The 23370-nt window shown below is 42.2% G+C and overlaps 1 protein-coding gene across 1 annotated transcript in view; it reads left to right on the forward strand.

The window, feature by feature from the left end:
• Ryr2 (ryanodine receptor 2) overlaps positions 1 to 23370 on the forward strand; it is a 551701-nt gene that overhangs the window by 156625 nt on the left and 371706 nt on the right. The window contains exon 2 of the mRNA XM_050142326.1: positions 14468 to 14587. Coding sequence (XP_049998283.1) covers positions 14468 to 14587 — 120 coding nt within the window. The remainder of the gene's footprint in view (positions 1 to 14467; positions 14588 to 23370) is intronic.

A 23370-nucleotide genomic window follows, 5' to 3' on the forward strand; every position in this document is an offset into this window, starting at 1 on the left:
CCTTGTCCTCGCAGTTCCTTCACAACAACGGTCATGCTCTGTTATGACCCCTGGAGCATGATGGATAAGGATGCTCAGATGAAGGACTTGATGGCTCCTGCGAAGCAAGGCCTGTGGAGGGGCTGTCATGTGCTACAGCTGACATGCAAGCAGAGCAGGTTGCAGGGTTAGACAGTGTAGTAGTTATTCTACTTTGGCTGTGATGAAACACCATGGCCAAGAGCAACTTACAGAAGGGAGGGTTTGTTTTGAATTCCAGTTCCAGTGGAATTGAGACCATAATGGCTGGGAAGGCATGACATGGCAGCAGGACCAGCAAGTAGGCTGGTCACATTTCTTCTACATACAAGAGAGAGAGAGAGAGAGAGAGAGAGAGAGAGAGAGAGAGAGAGAGAGAGAGAGAGAAAGAAAGAGAGAGAAAGAGAGAAAGTATTCAAATACACATGCCTATGGGGAATAATGATGTGAAATTCCCCTCTGTATGCTGTGAATATGTTTTATTGCTATTGGTTAATAAAGAAGCTTCCTTGGCCTATGGCAGGACAGAATATAGCCAAGCTGGAAGAGATATATAGAGAAAGTAGGCAGAGTCAGAGAGACACTATGTAGAGGCCAATGGAGACATGCAGGAGCCTTACCCGTAATCCACAGCTTTGTGGTGATACATAGATTAATAGAAATGGGTTAATTTAAGAGGTAAGAGTTACTTAATAATAATCCTGAGCTAATAGGCCAAGCAGTGTTGCAATTAATATAGTTTCTGCGTGATTATCCAGGTCTGGGCAGATAGGAAATGAATGAGCAGTCTCCATCTACAGGACATTTCACATTCAAATTATTGAAGACAATTAGGAGGAAATACTAAGGGGTCCTAGGTATATGGTGTTGATTACTACTTGATTGGCAGTATTGTTTGTTAAGATATGGAAAATGGGTAAATGGCATTTTGAGGAACTGCAACAAGATCTGTATGTTGGGTATTTTAAATTCCAAGTAGACTATAGATCCTTACCAGGTATGGTGGCACATGCCTGATATCCTAGCACTCAGAAGTGGAGGCAGGAGGATCAAGAGTTCAAGGCCAGCCTTGGGCTACATGGGCTACATGGCAACTCTGAGGCTAGCCTGAGTTCCATGTGACTTTGTCTCAAACAAGAAAGCAAAAATAAAAACTACCATGACACGATTTGTGGGTGTTGATAGGATGGAGTCTGAGCCTTCTTTCTTGTTTCTCTCTGTTCCTCTGACACTTGTAAAAAGGCACGCAAGAGTTTTTCTGTTGACGTCTCAGTCTTTCATTTTGCTAAGTCTTTGATGGCAGGAAGCCAGTCTTCTCCTCTCTGGAGATTATTGGTGGCCCATGAGGAGCACATCAGCGTTCCAGTGAGGTAGCTGATGGCAAGTGCTTGCCTGAACATTATTGGTGCAGTAAAGTTTTTTTCAGGCTTCATTTAGGAAGAAAATGAAAAGTTCCTTTCTGATAGAAGTTCGTGCTTCAAAGATGGACTAGAAAAACCCTGTTGGAATGTGTGTATATTCAGACACAGTGCTGGCTTCAGATTTCGGTTTGGCCGGTTGCCATCTCTGGCTGGTGGAAAGAAAACAAGAGGTCTGGCATCTCAAGTGAGCCTGAGAGTTGGATGTTCCCGTCCTGTTTCCCCTTGGCTGACATTACCCAGGCCCAGGGTGACCTCAGGCCTTATAGCCCATAATTCTTTACATGCCATCTTGTATGTAAACTTCCATATATGAGTCATCAATATAGAGCAGGAGATTACTTCTTCAGTTTGCTGTTTGTGAAATCAAAAACATTGTGGTTATTTTGTGTCCTAGTTCCTTTTTATAATCAACTCAACACAACCTAGTGCTGTCTGGGAAGAGAAAACTTCAATTGAATTGTTGACTCAATCCATTTGTTTTGTGATATATCAGTGAGTCACTGTCTTGAGTGATAATTGATGTAGCATGGCCAAGCCCACAAGTGGGAGGCTAGTGCAATACTGCCCCTAGGTGGGAGGTCTTGGGCTATGTAAGAAAGTTAGTTGAACATAAGCAGCTTGAGTGAGTCAGCATGCAGCATTCCCTCACGGTTTCTGTTCCAGGTTCCTGCCATGAATACCTACCCTGACTTTCCCTGGTGATAAGCCAAACAAGCTCTTGCCTTGATAACTTGCTTTTGGTCAGAGTATTTTATCCCAACAACAGAACAAAGCCAGAACTCTGTGCGACAGCCCACATCACACCACAAATTAGGAAAGCCAGTAAAAGAAAGGAAGAGAGACTACAGGAAAGCAGGAGCCTGTAGTCCCCTCTGTGGAAAGCTTTCCTTAGTCCCCTCTCTTGAAAACCAAGCCAGACATAGTCATTGTTAATGTAAAGTATCAAAGGCACACTGAATTTCTCCCCTTGAGATTGCACAGGGAGGTTCCGCCTCCTCCCTTGTCTTTCTTCAGAACTATAAAATATGAGCACTGAAACAGACTTTGGAGAACTTTGAACTCATCTGCTGGTGGGGGACTGAGACTAGGCAGTCACACTGTAGTCTAAACAGAGTAATATCACTACCAATAAAAATGGCTGAAGAAAGCCAGATACAGTGGCATGCTCATCTTGGCACTTGGTAGGTAGAAACAGATGATCCAGGTCATCTGGCCACTTGGGCTACACAAGAACCTGTCTAGAAACAAACACACAAACAAAGCATTAAAAAAAAACCTCTAGAATTTCCCCGAAGTTTCTGCAGTGTCATTAACCCATGGCACCTGCCACTATGAAACCACAGGTGTACATGTCATGAGGTGCCAGGTCACTTTTTGTCAGTGGCAGCTCCCTGCACCTGTCTGTAGGTCAGGGCAGCAAAATGTGTTGTGGGGTTCCTGTTGGTTAGTGCACAGAAAACATGTAAAGCTTGACAAGAGGGAGTTGGCCAGCGTGGATGACATGAATCCAGGCAGAAGGCGGTACCACTAGAAGAAAGCATTCCCGTGGCACAAAGGAGTTAGAGAGAGAAAGGAGGGCTGGGCACAGTGACGGCCTGGGAAAGGCTCCACACACAGCGAGAGGAGCGCGGTAAAGTTGGGCTTCTTGTAAAGAGGACCATGTGACAGGAAGGCATTGTCCTAGAGGAGGTGGCACAGGGTGGAACAATTCAGAGAGATCCCCCCCCCCCCCCCCCCCCCCCCCACACAGAGAGTTCTGGAAGCTGATCCCAGCAGAGAGGAAGTATATGTTCTCACGAAGCCTGCAGTTGATGCTTGCAGCTCAGGGGTATTTCAGGGTTAGGCAGGCGAGCTCCACACAACTGTTCTTGTTCAGTGTTTTATAAGGAAATGAAATGCCCCAACTCTTGATATTTCCGATGTTTTGAATTATAGTATACTAAATTAAGTTTAGTACCCATATTTCCTTTCAATTTTCTGTATATTCATTAATCTCATAGTAAGAGGTTTTAATCTTTTGCCAAAAATTTAAAGGTCACAGAACAAGTATAATTTTCATAGTTTTCTCAAGGAGTGTTAGAAATAAGCCTATGCTAACACCTAAATTGAAGACTATATAAATGTAACAAAACTCCAGCTATATTGTCCCCCTCTTCTTCCTTACAGCTGTTTGAACTCGCTGTGTTATCTGTTTCTCTCTTTGGGGGGGGGGGATATGAAGTTAACATTTAGTTTGGCCGAATGTCAGAACGGTCTTACGCAGAATAAGTGAGATGAAGTGATGGGCATGTATCATGGAGTCCAAGACAGATCAGGCATCCAGGTGATATCTGCAAAATCTGATCTCTTCGTACCTCCTCTACTGCCAACCTGGCTTGAGCTGCCGTGTGCCCATGGATGGTAATAACCCTCATTGGCTGTCCTGTCTCCTTACTGACCACACAAGCTGGTCCTAGTGGTACACCACTTCCTTCACTACAAGCACACGTGTCAGTGCTGGCCTCAAGGCCTTTCATGATCTGGTCCCCTTGTTGACTCCCTTAGGAATAGCATATACCATTTCCTGCTCGTTTAGTGCACTCTAGCCAAAAGGTCTTTGCTCCCGTTTCCTTCCTTTCTTCCCATCACTCTTTCCCTCTCCCGTTCTTTCCCTTATTTCCCCTTCCTCCTCTCCCCCTCTCTCCGTTTCTTCCCTTTCTACTCTTCTGCACATCTCTTTCTTTTTTTCTTTGTACTGGGGCTTAAATTAAGGGTCTCAAGTGTGATATGCCTACAGTGTACTCAGGAACTCTGCCCTACATCAGTGCTTTTCTGGGTATTGCTAAGACTGTTTTCTGGCCTGGGCACCTCTCCCCAAACCTCTCTCCTTGGGTCCTACCTCCACACAGTCTTCAGGTTCACTATCCTTCCCTCCAAGTTTTCGTTCAGAAGTCACCCCCCCCATGAGTCCCCCACAGTCCCTCCCCAGCACGATAGTACTTCCCATCCCCTTAGATTTCTGTCTTTTTTTCTTTATAGAACTTTTCATCGTCTAAGTAATTATACATTTATTGTGTTTCTGTTTATTGAGTCTCTTCCCTTGCCAGCACGTAAGCCTAATGAGTTTGGGGATCTTTGGTGTGCCAGGCGATTTATCTCAAGCACTTAGAGCAGTTCTTAGCATATATTTGTGTCCCAGGCAAGGATCTGTTAAATGATGAATGAACATTTGAAGGAGGCTGTTGATGTTGTTGGTTGCGAATTATTTTCTGTGCTGCTCTGTTTCAGAAGACTTGGCATCATTTGTTAGAGAAATCATGTCTTATTAACTTGTCACAAATTTGCCGGCAGTTCTCCCCATAAATATCATACCTCCATTTTAGGAAGTTACATTTTTATTTATTTATTGGGGAAGGGGCACTCCCTGGCATGTAGGGAGGTCAGAGAACAACTTCTGGAATCGATTCCCTTCCTCGACCAGTGGGTTCCAGGGACTGAATTCAGGCTGTGAGCCTTGGTGACAAGCACTCTTATTGTGCCATCTTGCTGGTGCTATTGTGATAAGTTTTAAAGTCCCAGACATGCAGGGGAGAATTAAACAGAGGGAATCCAACTCTATATTTATGAGCCACAAACACATGCTGTGGTTAAACATGCATGAGGATAGGATTCTTTTAGGTTTTAGCTACAGGGCATATTTCAGTTTTCTCCCTTTATTTCATGTGTATGGGTATTTCTCCTGCATGTGTATCTGTGCACCACTTGAGTTCCTGGTGCCCATGAAGGCCAGAAGAGGGCATTGGAGCCCCTAAGACTGTAGTTTCAGATGGCTGTGTACCACCACGTGGGTGCTTAGAATTGAATTTGGAGCCTCTGGAAATGAGTCAGTGCTCTTAATCACTGAGACATCGCTCCAGTCCCTAAAGCATATATCCCCATGGGGCATCCATCTGGTTTCTTTTTATCCCCCTAGACAGATAACTACATAATAAGACACATAGTGTGAGCACACATGTATGTGTGTACTAATATGTGTCCTCTTATGCTTATATTCTCTGGGTCTGTCTATGTATGTGTGGTGTGATGTGTGTACCTACCTGTGGAGGTCAGAGGTTGGCATTGGAACATCAGTCTGTTCTTTATATTTTGAGACAGGGTATGCTGTGTAACCTGGAACTCACTGATTTGGCAAGATCAGCCAATCATCAAGCACTAGGGACCCACTTACATGCAGCCCCCTCAACCAACACCCCAGTGCTAGGAAAATAGGTGCATGCAGCTGAGTCTAACTTGTTATGAGGGTTGTCGAGATTTGAACTTGTGTCTTCATGTTTTCATAGGAAACACTTAGCAACTGAACCATCTCCTTGGCCACAGGGAAAGGTTTTTAGCTGAGACTGACTCTGAAGAGACCCTCATGAAGCAATGCAGACTAATAATCAAAGGCTTAAACCTGAGTAAACCAAGACAAGCATAGTGAGTTTATATAAAGTACTTGTCATGGTGAATGACTTTGAGCCATCCAAAGTTGTTAAGGATATCTATTGAGCTTTCGTGATTGCACTCTAGGGAACTGGAGAGATGGCTTGTAGCTAAGACCACTTGATCCTCTTGTAAAAGTCCTTGAGTTCAGTTCCCAGCATCCACATGGTGGCTCACAACTATCTATCACTTCAGTTCCAGTGGATCTGGCTATCTCTTCCAGCCTCTATGGTACTAGGTACTCACATAATGCATATATATATATACACACACACACACACACACATATATATATATACACACATATACATGCAGGTAAAACAATCATACAAATATAATAATATAAATCGTTTCTTAAAAATGTATACCACATGGGATGGAGAGATGGTTTAGAGGTTAAGACATTTACTGCTCTAGCAGAGGAAGTGAGCTCAGTTCCAAACACCCATGTCGGGTATCTCACAACCATCCACAATTCTACCTCTCCCAGATCAGTCCCCTTCCTCTTTGCCTCCACAGGGACTGCATTCATGTACACATAACCTCCCACTCCAGTAAAAATAAAATAAATATGTCTAAGGGTATTCTATAATTGAATTGTGTAAATTATATATGAGAAGATAATCGTAATCAAAGTTTTATTGTATTTATATTACAGTAAGATTTGCTGTAGCTCTAATATACAGGCTCTATACCTTTCCTCCAGTTTGCCCTATTTCCTGGCTTCCCCTAAATCATCAAATCACTTACTAGGGTCATCCAATATTCAGCTCAATTGGATATTATGTAGGCTCTCACCTTGGCCATATTAATTGGTGGTTCCATTTGTTAGCATGGCAGCATGCATCTGTGAACAACTGGAGGTGGTGTAGGACCCCCAGCCATTCACCTAGCATACATTATATTCACTGATCACAGAATTTGACCTGGGGACAGACCCAAAGCAAGGCAGGTCTTGTTTCTCTCCTCATACAGCTGTTTATACCATGACACATGCCAACAGGCAGAATGTGGCCCGAGGAACTGGTTCCCGTCCACAAAGAGCTTATCACTCATGATTTATGAATTATACTTCTGGTTATTCAATAACAGTTGGGAAATGAATATTGAAGCGTGAGGAAAGATGAATAAAATATGCAGATGAACATTTGAATTCTTCACAAGCTTTACAATGCTAGTATTGAAAAATACTGAGTCTCCTTTGTTTTGTGCTTGCTTGCACAAAGCAAGAGTCTCTATAAGGATAGCCAGAAGAAGGATTCCAGGTGCCAGGGGCTACTGTGATAGGCTGGCTGACTGTAGAAGGAAGTGTCTCCTTCCTTCCACAGATGTGAGAGTCACAGTCAAGATATATTTGGTCAAAATTGTTAAACCCAGCTGAGCATGGTGACTCACACTTATAATCCCAGCACTTGGGAAGAAGAGATGAGAATATTGTGAATTGAAAGTAATCTGGATTGCACGGTAAGGGTCCTTTGTTTTGTTTTACACACATCCTCTAAAACTCACCTTTCAGCCTCTTCCTCATCCCCCCTCCCTCATCATCACCTCCCCTGTGTATCGATTTCTAGATTCTCTGGTTCCGAGCTTAGCTTTGGGGTTGCCCCTTTACCTCTTTCCGACTATCTGTAGTTCTCTTCTCTAGGACAGTTAACACTTCTTGACTCTTCAAAGATATCCTTGTGTCTTTGTTCTGGGATCAGCCAGTGTGTATTCTACCCCTGTGTGAGACCCCTAGGGTATTCCTCAATGTCTTACCCCCTTTCTTTGCCAGGCTGTGACAACCTGCATTACTACCTTGTCATAGTGTTTGTGGGAAACCAGGATTTCTTCACTGAAAAAGCCTTCATGCTGAGCTTGGATCTGGAACTGTAGTGTCTTCCATGAGTTGAGGGAAAGGGTGGTACTCACCTATTAGAAATTTTGGCTTTTTGTTTTATTCCTTCATTTGACATTCTTGTAAATGTGTTCATTGAGATTCATGATTACTGGCTCCCTCTTCCATTCCTGACATTATGGTTTGGGGGATGTGTTTCTAAGTAACAATAGTCTCAATTTAATAACTGGACATTAATAGCTACAGAAATGAATACATAATAACCAGAGAATCTAAAGGGAAAAATTCAGTGACAGGGGCATAAAGCACAAGAACAGCCTGGGGGAGCAGGAGAGGCTTGTGTCTGTAACCAATGCTTGAATTTAAACTTGAAGGCTGGGAAGCTCTTAACCAGAGGAGGACAAAGGGACTTAGCATATTGAAAAGACTTATAGGAGCGTCAGAAGACAGGAGGTTGGTTGGAGATGGTTCCTTGACTACAAACCATGGGACAAAAGTCTTAAAAGCTGATGGATATTGGGCCTTTATTCTTTCAGAACTGGGAAGCCATTCAAGGGTCTTCTTTAATGCCAGTCATGTTGAATGTTTCCCTCCCTCCCTCTTTTCCTTCCTCCCCCCCCTTTTTAAGAGAGGGTCTTATGTAACTCAGTATGTTGAGGATGACTTTGAACCCCTGATCCTCCCACCTCCTCCCAAGTCCTAGGATTACAGATGTCCAGCACCATGCCAGTTTATGTAGTACTGGGGATCGATTCTTCAAGCATGCTAAGCAAGCACTCTACCAGGATATGTGAATTCAACATTCTGTGTACTTAAGCAGCTAGAACCATTTTATATTCCAGAAGAACTCAACATGTGTCGTTCCTTAGAGAGTGGGCTTTCTTCTTAACTCCATAGACCATTATTATAATAGCAATTAGACATTGCTAGTCAATGGATACATTTGTCACGTTGACCTACTCCGAAAAAGAGATTTTCTAAAAGTATTTCTTCCATGAAGAGGGCTCTAGTAATCTAAAATTTCCTTTCTTTTCTTTCTCTTTCTCTTTCTTTCTCTCTTTCTTTCTCTTTCTCTCTCTCTTTCTCTCTCTCTCTCTCTTTCTCTCTTTCTTTCTTTCTTTCTTTCTTTCTTTCTTTCTTTCTTTCTTTCTTTCTTTCTTTCTTTCTTTCTTTCTTTCTGTGAGGGATGGGCACAGAATCTTGTCTCAAACTCACATCTTCCTGCACCTAACTTCCCAAGTGCTGGGATCACAGATCTGCACATTCACTAGGCTTCCTCTATTTTTGTTTTCATTTGTTTGATCTTTGTTGTTTTCACTTTTTGAGACAGGTTTTATTCTGTAGCTCTGACTGACCTGACACTTGCTACGTAGCTCTGCTTGTCTTGAGCTGTGGCACTCTTCCTGCCTCATCTTAAAAACTGGGATTACAGGTAAGCAATAGATGATAACGGTCTTCCTTTGCATTTTTGCTATAAATAAAACTTACCTGAATAAAGGCAGATGTCTGAACATGTTCAACACAATTGCCATCAGGTGATACATACTGATAACCAGGGATCTAAAGAGTAAGCAAAGCACTGCTATTATAAGTTATACATATTTTAAAAAATCTTATGCNCTTTCTTTCTTTCTTTCTTTCTTTCTTTCTTTCTTTCTTTCTTTCTTTCTTTCTTTCTTTCTGTGAGACAGGGTTTCTTTGTGTAGCCTTGACAGCTCTGTAGATCAGGCTGGCTTTGAACTCACAGAAATCCGCCTGCCTCTGCTTCTCTAGTGCTGGGATCAAAGGCATATGGCCACCACTGCCCCACTAAATTTTCAATTTTTTATGTTTAATATTGTATCAAAACATTCTATGACAATGCTATTTATATGTAAATTGTATACTACACATAAAATAAAGTATGTTTTTATTTTAAAAATAAAAAGACAGTCTACCAATTGAGCTATATCCCCAGCCAAGCTGACCTCAAACTCTTGCATCTCCTGTCTTTACTTACCAGTTTCTGAAGGCCTTGTGCCAACACACCTAGCTTCATGACGTTTTTCTAAATCAAGTAAATTTATTGTTTGAAGTTTATTTTACAAAATAGAATATGATAGATTCAAGTCTTTGTGGGAGCAGCAAGAGCATTTTATGATGCTACTCATTTGTGCTTCATTTACAGCTAGGTTTTGAAATTAAAAAAACAGTGAAATAACAACTTGCATTGAATCTATTTTGTGGTGATTTGGTTCTGGAATATGATTTATTGTGAACTGAGTATACACATGCTAGCAAGGCCTTAGGGCAGTAGACAAAAAATGTGGAAGGAGGTTGGATAACAGAAGGATGCCAGTAGGTGCACAGGGATGTAATGTATAATATGACCCCAGTATATTGTACAAAAGTATAAAATTACCAAGTTTAAAAACTAATGCTTGAAAAAAAGTGTAGCCGGTGTAAATTTTAGGGTGCTTTTAGCTTTATGTGCTAAGGTAGGAGGCACTACGGCCATTGCTTGCCTGCCTTAGATACACAACAACTGATGCCCATGACCAGGTTCAGAAGCAAGAGCTGTGAATTTCAGACTTAAGCCTCAAGAGCTCATTTGAAAGAAGCCTTACGACCCAGGCAGACATTCTTCCATTGTTAGTATTCTGGACCTCTTCAGTGTTAGGCAATATTAGTCTTCAGCTTTGGGGATAGAAACTAGGTTTTATATACCTGAATATTTAAGCCAGATCATCATGCACATATCAGACAAATGCTAAGCAAAGCCAAAGTTGCTGCACACGGTTTCAATCAGCAGAAAACTGCAAGTCGTCCCTACTAGCTCTCCCTGGAAAGCCTGCAGGCTCTTCTATCACAGGAGAAAGCGTCTTCATAGGGATGAGTGATGGGCTAATAAAAGGGAGTTGGCAGGTGGCTTGCATTCTGCTGTTTGGTCCATCAAGTGTTTGGCATATATTACTTTCTGTCAAAAATGGGAACCCGTCACTTTCGGGGCTGTAAAATAGAAATTGTTCTCATGTATACTAGAAAAAGCTTTGTGGGTATGTCAGGTTAGGCTCTGTCATTTCAAGCCAAGTCATGATTGGCAGTCCTGGCTATATCCTGTCTCCTTGGTAATGTAGTTGAGCTTTTCTGAACATAGTGTTATGTGGTTCCTGGGTTGCATTGTCACCCAACTTTTGCAACATGGAAACAAAATTATGTGTGAATGTCAATTGCGTAGGTTCTATAGTGTTCTTTCTTTTTCATTTTTTTTATTGATTTTATTGAGCTCTACATTTTTTCTCTGCTCTCTCACTTTCTCTCCCCTCCCCTTCAACCCTCTCCCGTGGTCCCCATGCTCCCAATTTACTTAGGAGATCTTGTCTTTTTCTACTTCCTATGTAGATTAGGTCAATGTATGTCTGTCTCAGGGTCCTCATTGTTGTCTAGGTTTTCTGAGATTGTGAATTGTAGGCTGGTTTTCTTTGCTTTATGTCTAAAAGCCACTTGTGAGTGAGTATATATGATAATTGTTTTTCTGGGTCTGGGTTACCTCACTCAATATGATGTTTTTTAACTCCATCCATTTGTCTGCAAATTTTAAGATGTCATTTTTTTTATGCTGTGTATTATTCCATTGTGTAAATGTACCACATTTTTCTTACCCACTCTTTGGTCGAGGGGCATCGATAGTGTTCTTGAGTAAATTGTTTAGCTTCATTTGTTCTCTCGCATAGTTGCTATTCCTGTCATGTTGCTGGACATTCCAAATGATTTCTACATTTCTGTTTCTTCCCCCAGTATACATAGCCTGGATGACTGACTTCTTCTCCCGTCATTATTTACTTATTTATTCAGTTAGCTTTGAGACAGGATTTGAGATATCCCAGACTGACCTCAACCTGTTCCATAGTCTAGGGTAGCCTTTAACCAATTTCTGGCCCTTCTTCCTGCATCTCCCCAGGGCTGAGATTACAATTGCGTGTCACCACTTAGAGTTTATGAAGTGCCAGGAATTGACACATGGCTTGATGCATGCTAGGCAGAATTACTGCCTACTGAGCTACCTCTCTAGCACAGAGACTCATTTTAATATCCCAGTGCTTTTATTGGTGGCCTCTTAAACACTTAGGGAAGACCACCCATGTCTTCTAGGATCCATAGACCCATTATGGATCCTGGAAACTCAGAGAATGGCCTTAAACATTGGTGTTTATTGGAAATGCACTCTTAGTACCACCCAAAGCCTGCAGAACAGGAGTGTACATTTTAGCAAGATCCTCTGGCGTCAGGATGCATGTCAGGATATGCAAAACAATCATGCTGGTCCCAAGTATGGTTAAAAATTCAGTTCATGGTAGAAACAATGTGGATATGGCTTTCAGATTCAGATATATTAGATCTAATGATTCTGTTCCTGGAAACATGTGTAACAAGTATTAGTGATGAAAAACTCACATTGTGCCTCATTTTCTCCTATGTGTGTGATTAGTCTTTATATCCCATGGGAATAGTGAGGGGCAGACATGCTCCGTGCCTTTGGAACTATGTGATGCTTTCCCTGTTTTCAGAGTTATTTAGTAGGGCTGCTGTTCTCGTGAGTCCCCTACCTACCCTCAGCTCTCACCGTCTTCACCTCTGTTCACTTCCATGTCTTTAATTCATGAACAGTTCCTTACTCAATAACATCGGGCACTCTCCAGCTTTCCCCAAAGGTTCTTTTGCCTTAGAGTGTTGTTTACATAATAGAGCTGGGTCCATAGGACATGTAATACAAAATAGTAGGAGGCCTCTGGGATTTGCTAGGCCCGCGAGCACATCAGTACCATTTCCAGCTTTCTCATTATACTGCGAGTTTGGAAACCACCATATAGCTTTCATCTTGTCGCAGATTATGTAAAGCACTTCATGATCTTTTATTTTGCCATGCAGCACATGAATTTTGCATTTGCTTTTACTTATAGGGAAATCAGGCTATTTTTCCCCCCCAGCAAATGGCTTTTCAAGTAAAATGACTGTTCACTCAAATTAATGAGCAACCAGCAGTGGACTTGGAGGGTGGAAGTTAACAGCCGGCCTCAGCCCGTGGCAGGCACTATCTGCTCTCTGCGCCACGGTGCGGCTGCCATGTAGGACATGCAAGCAAATGACAGACACCAGAAAGGTTTAAAATGCAAAGCAGAACTGTGGGTTTTTTTTTTCTCAGATGCACACAGCATTTGCTTGATTTAACCAAAGCAGCTGATTTTCTGTTTCTGGAGATTCGTCCCACTTACTCATCTTTCCCCTTCCGTTCTGCAGTGAAATGCAGTACAGGTGCCATTGTCAATGCAGGGCTTCTGGGGGCAGCCCTCTTATGGGAAGACGCATGAGAGGATCAGTGGGGTGCTTGGATTCTTTCCTCGGTTGTGTATCCTCCTGTGAGTTTGCGGTTGACATGTCAACATACAAGTGGTGGGATTGAGATGAGTCAGTACGTGCCCTGCAGGCTTGAGGGCTGCCTTTGCGCTCTTACAATCCAGGTGAAAATAACAAGAAACGATCAGGCATAGGAGAATATGCCTCTGCCCCTGGTCCTAGAGAGGTGGACACAGGACACCTGGGATTCATTGCTCAGCCTTTTGAGTCAGTGAGTTCCAGACTCAAAGACAGATCTTGTCTCAAAACAACAACAACAACAACAAACAAAGTAAAGAGGGATTAAGGAAGACACCCTGATCAGATCTCTTTCCCCAACTACAATTGGTAGTATTTTTTTTAACATTTGCCATAAATAATAGAACCTGATGAATGGGATGATATTTTATTACAAAATAACTTCATATCCTCTTACTCAGAGTCTGTTCTCTCCTGGAGTCATTGCAGTAGAACTTTGTCTTGCATCATGCTTTGCCTGAGATCACATGACCTAGTGCAAGGCAGAGCCAAGATGGCAGATTATGACCATTCTTCTTTGCAGAGCATAGTGGGCTGATCTTGATCTTGCTATGTAGCCTGGTCTGACCTTACTTAGGAACTCTATGCCTCTTCTTGGATAAGTCACAGTCTTTGTGTCAAGTCATCCTGTCGATCACCTTTTCCCATGAGTATATTTGTCTGCAGCCCTGCTTTAGTAATTTGTTCGAATCCCTTGTTGTATTTCCAAGTATTAAACTCAGAAATGGTCTCGCTACATTTTTATGCAGCCCGGGATCTTCTCAGATAGGATCTGCCACTGTGTGGTAAAACTAGAACGACTTAACATCAACTGGAACCCAGTTGAGTTATTGGCATATTTCCCTGAGTTAGTTTTAGACTGACATGCATGCCAGCCTGTAGAACCTGTTTTGTCCTTGAAGATGTTCAATATCCTCAGAAACAAATGGTTTGTTGGCACTTCTGGTGATTGAAACTGTGTGAGTGTGGAATAGAAAAATCCTGCCTTCATTTATAAACGTTTGCCTTTGGTGATAGCAATGAGAAAATTGATGACCATCAATGGCCTTGGCTCTTCCCTTTCTCCAGCATCCAGCTTCCTTCTTGCAGATTAAAAAGCACCCAAGGGACTGACACTGTATAGCTTTTTCTGGTGGTTATGTGTCACCATGTGGGTATTGGGAAAGAAACATGGGTCTTTTGCAAGAGCAGCAAGTGCTTTTAATTGCTAAGCTATCTATACACCTCAGATTATTGATAGGTAATAAAATCCCGTTTTTCTAGATCTTTCTTAGCCCAGCCTTGTGGAAGCTCATCTTCTTTCTGTTTCTTTCTGCAGGACGATGAGGTGGTTCTGCAGTGCACTGCGACCGTGCACAAGGAGCAGCAGAAGCTATGCTTGGCAGCAGAAGGGTTTGGCAACAGACTTTGTTTTTTGGAGTCTACATCCAATTCCAAGGTGGGTTGAGAGCTCTCAATACTGACGGGGTATTCGCGTTTCACTCATGGTACTGAGTTTGTGCCTGAGCACTGTATTGCTTTCTATGGGACAGACAACTTGTAAACTAAACGGGGTAGGAAATGTTTTTACTTTGTCATCTGAAAGCTGAGTCTTTATGGGTCGCAGAGAATTGGGGTGCACTGTTCACAAGTGTAGAAAAGGCCTTGATTCGTGGTGGCGATTCGGGAGTGGAGAAGCAAATGTGTCCATAAATGATGTGATTACTGAAGGGGGAAAGGCCTGGGAGGAAAGCAGAGTAACCAGGAAGACAGAGGTCCAGGGAGGCCTTGTTCAGGGGAGGTGTTCTTCTTTACAGAGCTTCGCTTCAGGAAGGCTTTTTTGAGAGAGTAAAAGTAGAATAGGCCAGACTGAAGTGACTAAGTTCTTGACATTTCCACTAAGAAGCACAAAATCCTGCAACATCTCCTGGGCAGGAACGAGGACTGCTGGACTAGCACAAGGGACCGGTTGTGGTAGAGGAAGTCTATAAGGATGACTTAGAGCCTGATATGGGAAGGAGTCCAGGTTTCTTTGTAAGGCAAAGGGAGACTGTAGGGGTGGGACACTGGAGCTGGACAGCAATTCCATTTGTCTGAAGGGCTCTAAAGAATCTCATGGCTCTTACAGGGATTTGGGACCGTGGAGAGTGAGAGAGGAAACTGGGAAGGAGCAGGAAGGTGCTTGATTTGTCTGGTTGGCAGCTGATTCTTCCTCTTACTTGGTACTGTGGCCATGGGAATTGTGATAGGATTAGACTATGCTCCAGGAACACCCTGGGCCTGTTGATAGGTCAGTTGGTGAAGAATTGGAGAAAGAAGATATTTCTGTGAGACATAAAATGAATGAGAAACGGCCCGTGCAGTGATCTCTTGTGCAGTACTTTCGGGTTTATAGTGTACTTGGTGTGCGCAATCTCATTTCAGTTCCACCAAAAGAGAAAGTATGTATTGTGATGATATTTATTACACAAATAAAGAACTGGAAATAGATATCAATTCCTAGACTTGAAATATTCAACATGACTTCAACAACACTGTTGGCAAGGGCTGTGCACACGTATACCAAAACTTTTGGCTTCAAATATTTGATCAGTCCTTCATGATGCAGCATCTTTTAGTTGAAAACTAACAATGAGTATATATGACATATTTATTATAATTATTTATGCCACGTGACATTCTTTATAATTATCAATGCTAGATATATTATACACCTGTTTTCAATTTTTTTAAGACAAGGACTAATGTAGTTAAGTCTTTGTTAAGGATAGTATGCTCTTCCTTAGATATTTTTTTTTTTGCAAAAAGGTCTCACATAACTCAGGCTCACCTTGAACTTTCCATGTAGCCCAAGGAGGCTCATGAACTTTTGACCCTCCTGTTTCCATTTTCTGGTGCTGGAATTTCAGGTGTGCACCAACACACCTGGTTTCTGCAGTGCTGGATTTGAACTCAGAGCTTTATGGATGCTGGGTAACAACTCATCCAACCAAGCTTCATCCCAAGTCCTCTTCCTACACTTTTAATTTGACAAATTTTGTGGAACATTGTCTTTATAAAATTTACTGTTATATGTCTAGTTATGAAAGCTATTCTTTGAAATATAGCATCTTCATATTTAGCATTTTCTTTGTTTTTTTTTTTCCTCACATTTTTGTGGTGGCTAGAACAAGTTTCTTCTGTTAACTAACTCTTTAAGAATACTTTCACTTTTGTGAGTATTTGCCTATATACATGTGTGTGGTACCCTTGGAAGTCAGAATACAGCATCAGATACTCTGGGAGTGAATTACAGGCAGTTGTCAGCTGCCATATGGACGCTGGGCACCAAACCCAGGTCCCCTCTGAAAGACCAATAACCTCTGAACCATTTCTTCAGCCTTGTAGCCTGATATTTGATTATCCTCATTATATCGAACATTGTATTAGATGATATTGTTTTGATTCTTTGTTAAGGGAGTTGGTTTCTGATACTAAATATTATTATGGGTTAGGGAGATGACTCCATTGGTAAAATGCTTGCGCACACATGGGTCCAAGTTTCATCCCCACAATCCACATAAACAACTTTGGCATGGTGATGCATACCTGCAATCTGGACATTGGGAAGGCAGAGGCAGGTAGATCCCTGGGACGCACTGGCCTGTCAGCCTAGTTTCCTTAAATTGCTTAAAGCCAATGAGAGACCCTGTCTTAAAACTTAAAAAAATGTGGACAACACCCAAGGAATGACACCCAGGGTTGTCTTTTCTCCTCACATCTGGTAATACATATTCCTAGTTCAACAATGGGTCTATCAAGTGACAGCCAAGCATTCACATAGGCCTAGATCTTCACTTGAATGGTTTAGTTCTTAGCAGGGAAATTTGACTCTTTATTTGCTATAGATGATCCAATGAGCCGAATATATAATCCTTTACATTCACAGTGTCTTACATTCTTTCTCTTATGAAAGACTGTAGTACAAAAAGTTACATTGGCTTGTTTATAGAGTGTAGATTTAAAGTCAAAACCGATGCTGGGCAGAGCACTGAGTTGTCTTCTTATTTTGTTACAACATAAGATTCTTCCTCTCCACCCTTTAGGTAGCTGGATCTCTGGGCCATGTTAGTCTGGCTCCTGTCCATGCCTGGCTTCATTTGGATACGCACATGCTCCCCTGTTCTTTTCTCCCCGCAGCTTTTGCTCTTTGCCTTTTTCATGTAGAGCTGGGGCTCTGGGCTTCCGTTTTCAGGATTTAGCAACTTTGAGACAGAAGCTGATTGCTGCTAAAAAGAAGGGAAAAGGGGCTTGTCCATTAAAGCAGCCTCTTCCAGGTTACCTTTCCCCAATTACCATTGTAGTCCCCACTTTTTTTTTTGAGGGGGGCTGTATTTCTGGGATGTGCCATTTGGTCTGTATCCTGCTGTCTTTATCGGACATTGCAGAGTTTATGCTGATGTTTCTTTTGCCTCTATGTATCAAGCCCTGGGCCTCTGGGGACCAGATTTAACTCATCTCTTGTCTTTTGGTGACAAGCTCTGTGGCCTGAACTAGAAAGATTTAACAAGTAACGACAGAGAGACAGGACTCCAGGCCTTCGTTCATGATTGCAATATGTAAACACAACTGTCGTCCCGTATTTCACCTGGATGTAGCTGGATTTGACTTTCATTGGTAGAAAAATGGGATGTAGTTTCCCTCTCTCCAATTGGTATCTCCTGCGTTTATCATGGAATAAGGAGCATAGAGTGATTGTCGGCAATAACCAGTCAGACTATGTAAATTATATATGAAGGCCTGGAAGCAGTCCCAGAAATAGCTCAAGCCTTAGCATCTCTCCATCAAAGGCAAGACTGCCTTCCTGGAGGAGATTATGCATTATGCTCCTCAGATGTTTATTCAGGCTCATCTTCCCCTGGAAGGGAAGGTCTGAAACATCAACGTAGATTTTCCTGTAGAAAACAGAAATGTTTACCTTTATGACATGATTGGTTATTTCTCGTTTAACACGACAGGTGTTTGCTCTGCTTTCCTTATACAATTGGCATTTCATTTCTGCCTCTATAAAGGTGAGAAGTTGGGCTTTGATTTTTGGGCAGCAACTCTGAGGCAGAAGTCAATTTTTAACATTTCAGTTGGGGGCTGGAGTGGTGGTTCTGTGGTTAAGAGTGCTTTCGGCTGCTGAAGACAGTTGAAGTTGGTTACCAGTACCTTTGTTGGGTGGCTTGCAACTGCCTGTAACTCCCATCTCCAGAGGGCTGGATGCTCCCTTCTGGATTCTGCGGGCACTTACACATATGTGCACATACCCCACTGAACTGCTGGCCACATAAGTAAACCTTGAGGAGACTTTTAGAGACCTCAGTTGGGGAGAGGCTTAGTTGAGAGCTTAGAGAGCTTACTATGCCAGCGTGGAGATGTGAGTTCAAGTCTCCAGAGTTCATGTCGTCACTGCTTGAAAGTTCAGGGCTGGAAAGATGGAGCCAGGCAGATACCTGGGGATCACTTCTGGCCAGCCTAGCAGCATCAGCTAGTTCCAAGAAGTGAAAGACTCTATGTCAGAAAAAGCAAGGTAGATGGCTCCTTAGAAATAACACTGGAGGGTGATCTCCTGCCTCCGCATGCACACATGTGACTGTACCAGTGCATCCTTGCATATACACATGCATAACAATATGAGGGAGATCCCATAAGTTATCGGGCAATCATAGTTTTTTAAATCTTGTTTATTTTTTGTCATAAAACAGAGTCACATAGGGTATAAAACACTGTCTCCACATCTCTATATAACATATAAGGTGAGCTCAGTGACTGGTATTCTTACACATGGCATCAGTGAGCAAACAGGAAGATGCAAAGGAAAGATGACGTTCGTACTGTTTCCCAATCTGGTGACAAGAACATATTGGAGAGCACAGTTGACCAATGTGAAGGAGCAGCCTTGTCCACAACCACACCCTCCCCCAGAACAAAGGATCCCTATACCTTAAAATTAAGAAGCACAGTAGGAAATAAATCTTGGGTTGAAGGAGAAGCAAAATGAAAGGAATACGGAATTATGTTTCCTGTATAGAAAGATAAAGCAGGATTCTTAGGATGTGTGTGGTGCAGTGAAGCAGTGAAGATAATATTTATAGCATTAAATTCACATGTTCTTCCAAGTGAGGAAAATGAACAACTAAGTAGAAAAGTGGGGAAAGAAGAACAAAATCACCACAGGAGAGCAGCAAGATGGAGCAGTAAGGTTAACTGAGGGGTTAGTTAGTTTCAAAAGCTTTGAAAGAAATCAGTAGAAAAACCAGTAATTAATCTATTGAAAAAGGACAAGATCTCAAATAGTCAAATGTTAAGTTTCATATGGGTTGAAGGGGTTAATAACCCCAACAGAGGAAATTAAATCATAAAAAGACATTTACCTACTCATATTCAAATAAATTTGAAAATATTCATGAGATGAATAATTTGCTACCCAGGCTAGCTACCGCATGCTACTAATCTTCCTGGGTCAGCCACTCCTGAGTGCTGGGGCTACAGATATGCACAATGTGTGTAGGGCCCTATTGTATTTTAAAAATACAAGTAGGATGGCCCTGTGTAGTGGTTTGTACTAGAAATCCTAGTACTTGGGATACTGGGACCAGATTGCAATGAGTTCACACACTGAGAGTTCAAGGAAAGCCTAGGCTGCAGAGGAAGACCCTGCCTCAAAGGTACAAGCAAAAGTGCACTTCTGTGCCCAGCTTTCTGTGCTTAGGACCTGAGGTCCTCGAGTTTTTGCAGCCTGAGCCATCTCTCCTGTCCTTGGTACACCTTTTAAAAAGGACACATCGTGTGTAGAGTGTAGGCTTCATCCCTGGATGTGGCCTGTCCTGCCTGGCTTTGCGGATGATCTAGTCAATTCTATCAGAAAACCCACTTCTGACCAGAGTGGCTTATAGGGGGGCACAGCCTGGGAAATGGGACAGTTCTCATTTTTCATTATTCTTGTCACTTACCATGACTTTGTGATCTGCAAGGCACTTCATTAAGTAATAAGCAGTTCACCTAATGTGTCTTTGGTAAATATACATTCCCCAATGGTGCTGACTTGAATTATATGAAGAGACTACTCATGACTGATGTTTAATAGCTCTATTAAACCAATCAAAAGGTGCCTTTCACAGAGTTTGATCAAATACCCAGGGGTTCTTATAAATTCCTTGCATCTAAAGATGTCACAGACTCTGTGTTGCTTAGACTGGCCCTTGTCCACAGCATGCATAAACATCACTGTTAATTTTTTATCTGTCTTTTAAGAGGTGCCAGTGAGCTCTTCTCAGGGTTCAGGAGAGGTGGTTCAATGGTAAAGAACACTTGTGGTTCTTGAAGGGGACTTGGGTTTGATTTCTAGCACCTACATGGTGGCTCACAACCACCTAAAACTTGAGTTCCTTGAGCTCTGACTTCCTGTTTTGGCCTCTGCAGACACTGTACACATGTGTTACAATACATATATAGTAGGCAAAACACCCGTACACATAAATTTAAAAAGAAAGAAAGCTTTCCATTTCTCATAGTTTCTCTGGCATCCCTTTAATTACAAGTATTTCTTCCCATAATGGGATATGAAAAAGCAGAACTTTATCTCTGGCGACTTCTCATTTCAGGATATTATTCACCCCATCAATAATGCATGGGGCATCAATGATGCATGACAGTTGTTCTGGTCCAGATGAACCGCTCTTCTTTCTCAAGTGGGAAAATTTGAATAATAAAAATGTCAGTATGAGATAAATGCTGGATGATGTAAGAAAGGTCGGCTTTACAAACCAGGTTCGTGAGACTTCTTAAACTTCAGAGGCTTCTCTCCCAGCATGTTTCCTCTAACATCTAATTGAAATAATAAAACATGCTATAGGGAAACAAATACGAGTGTTATTGTAGCTCTGCTTATTCATTTTTGCTTTTAGGGAATTTTTGTTTGTGCAGAGGGGACACAAAAGAAAGACCAGCGTGGTAGGGAAAGAATGTGAATTTTTCAACAATCACTTTTTCTTACCAGTATCCTTGTGTTTCGTTACATGTATTTTAGGAGAAATAAAAAATATCCAGTGTGTGTGTGTGTGTGTGTGTGCGTGAGAGAGAGACAGAGAGAGACAGAGAGAGAGAGAGAGAGAGAGAGAGAGAGAGAGAGAGAGAGAGAGAGAGAGAGAGAGAGAGAGAGAGAGAGAGAGAGAGAGAGAAATATCTCCACGAGGGCGGAGGAGATAGCACAGGTAATAAAGTGCTTGACTTGTGAGCTTGATTCCCAAACCCATGGAGAAAGCTGGCCACGGTGGCATGTGCTACTCCTGAGGTGGCAGAGACAGGCCGATCTCTGAAGCCTGCTGACTGGCTAACCTAGCCTACTTGGTGAACTCTAGGCCAGAGAGAAAGAGAGAGGGAGAGCGCCTATTTCAGAAAGTCAGGTGGCTAGCTTCTGAGAAATGACAGTCCAATGTTGTCTTCTGATCACACACACACATGTGTTGCACACACCCAAGAAAATTTAGAGTAAGTGATTTCATGCTTAAATCGCATTTTGATGGAACAGAAGACTTGTAACATTTGATTGGGGGAACAGATTATTACATTGGGCTAGAATAAAACTGTGTGTTTCTACAAGTTATAGGTGAATAATTCCTGCTGGGAATTTAAACACTCATTCATGCTGCTACCCAGTTTGAAAAGAATAATTGTAGAATAAGATGACATAATTGAAATTCTTCATCTCAGAAACATTTTATGCAGTTCTAGATTATAAATGCAATGTCAGTATATTACCTTATAAGCTGAGATTAATTCTGAGGAAATTTCATAGGTTTTAATGAATCTTTGTGGTGGTGAAGAAATGGCTGCTCTGGTTCCTTGTAGGCTTTATTTGCAAGATCTAGAAAATGAAATGAAATGAAAACTTTAGAAGAAATAACTTTTGCCCATCATCTGCTGGAGATCTCAGCTAAGCATGGAGCAGAAGGGACTGACTGGAGCAGATACCTCCTGGGGTTTCCTCTTGCTAGTGGAGTTCCTCCGAGCTCTGGAAGAAGACTGGCAGATGCTCTAACGCACCCATTCTGTCTGCTGCATACCCAGGTGCCATTCTGGCAAGTGAAGTGAGCAGTGGGGTTGCATTCCTGCCACCTCATGCACTAGTTCAGTCTCTGCCTGATGGTATGGGCTTTGGAGGCCAAGAAGGTTATGATTTGTTAAGCTTTGATTCTACCCAATAGGTGCTAAAGGCCTTTGGGAATGAACAGCCTTCTAGAATCTCAGGTGGGGCTGGGTATTTGATGATAGTTTATCTGTCCCAAAACCAGAGAACAGATATTTGTAGGGGAAAGAGAAGCTTCTAGTCTCACCCCCTTTTCCATTTCTCACGTGTGTTTCATGCATGCGTATGTATGCATGCTTTTTGAATGTATGTTTTCTAATACAGTCTTCATAAAACAGCATGCTCTGGGTATTTCCTATCTTTGGCTTTTAAAAAGTCTGGAATTATAGCCAGGATGCCACACCTACCCAGAATTCACATGGGGTATGGGGACCTGAACTCAGGACCTCGGTCTTGGGAAGCTCTAAACTACTGCTGGTATTATCTCCACATCCTGAAGCTGCCAGTCTTTGATACTAAGCCCTGAATTTGAAGAAGAGTACTGTTGTGCTGGGGGACTTTGTGCTCCTTCCTTTCTAGATCTGAGAGTGTGGCTTAGCTGTGGTAGATACATAACAGCCAAAAGAGCTGGCTTGGCAGCTTTTCTGGGAAGAGCCAGAGAGAAAATATTTTAGTTGTCTTGGGTCATGTTTTCTTCTCAACTCTGACATTTAGCCCCAAAGCAGCTGTAGACAGTATGCAAATAGATGAGCCTGGCTGTGAGCCTAAAAATTGTATGAATGGGCACTGAAATGTGAATTTCAGACATTTCGCCTGTGTATGTGTTTGTCTTGTACATGTGTATAGGGATGTGCAAGGCATGTGTGTGCATGCAGGTGGAGGTCAGAGGTCAAAGTTAGTTGTTTTCTCCAGTGGCTACTATTTCTTCTTCTTCTTCTTCTTCTTCTTCTTCTTCTTCTTCTTCTTCTTCTTCTTCTTCTTCTTCTTCTTCTTCTTCTTCTCCTTCTCCTTCTCCTTCTCCTTCTCCTTCTCCTTCTCCTTCTCCTTCTCCTTCTCCTTCTCCTTCTCCTTCTCCTTCTCCTTCTCCTTCTCCTTCTCCTTCTCCTTCTCCTTCTCCTTCTCCTTCTCCT

The sequence above is a fragment of the Alexandromys fortis genome, unplaced genomic scaffold (genome assembly GCF_014885135.2).
Source record: "Alexandromys fortis isolate MF-2015 unplaced genomic scaffold, M_Fortis_MF-2015_v1.1 scaffold_5, whole genome shotgun sequence".
NCBI lineage: Eukaryota > Metazoa > Chordata > Mammalia > Rodentia > Cricetidae > Alexandromys > Alexandromys fortis.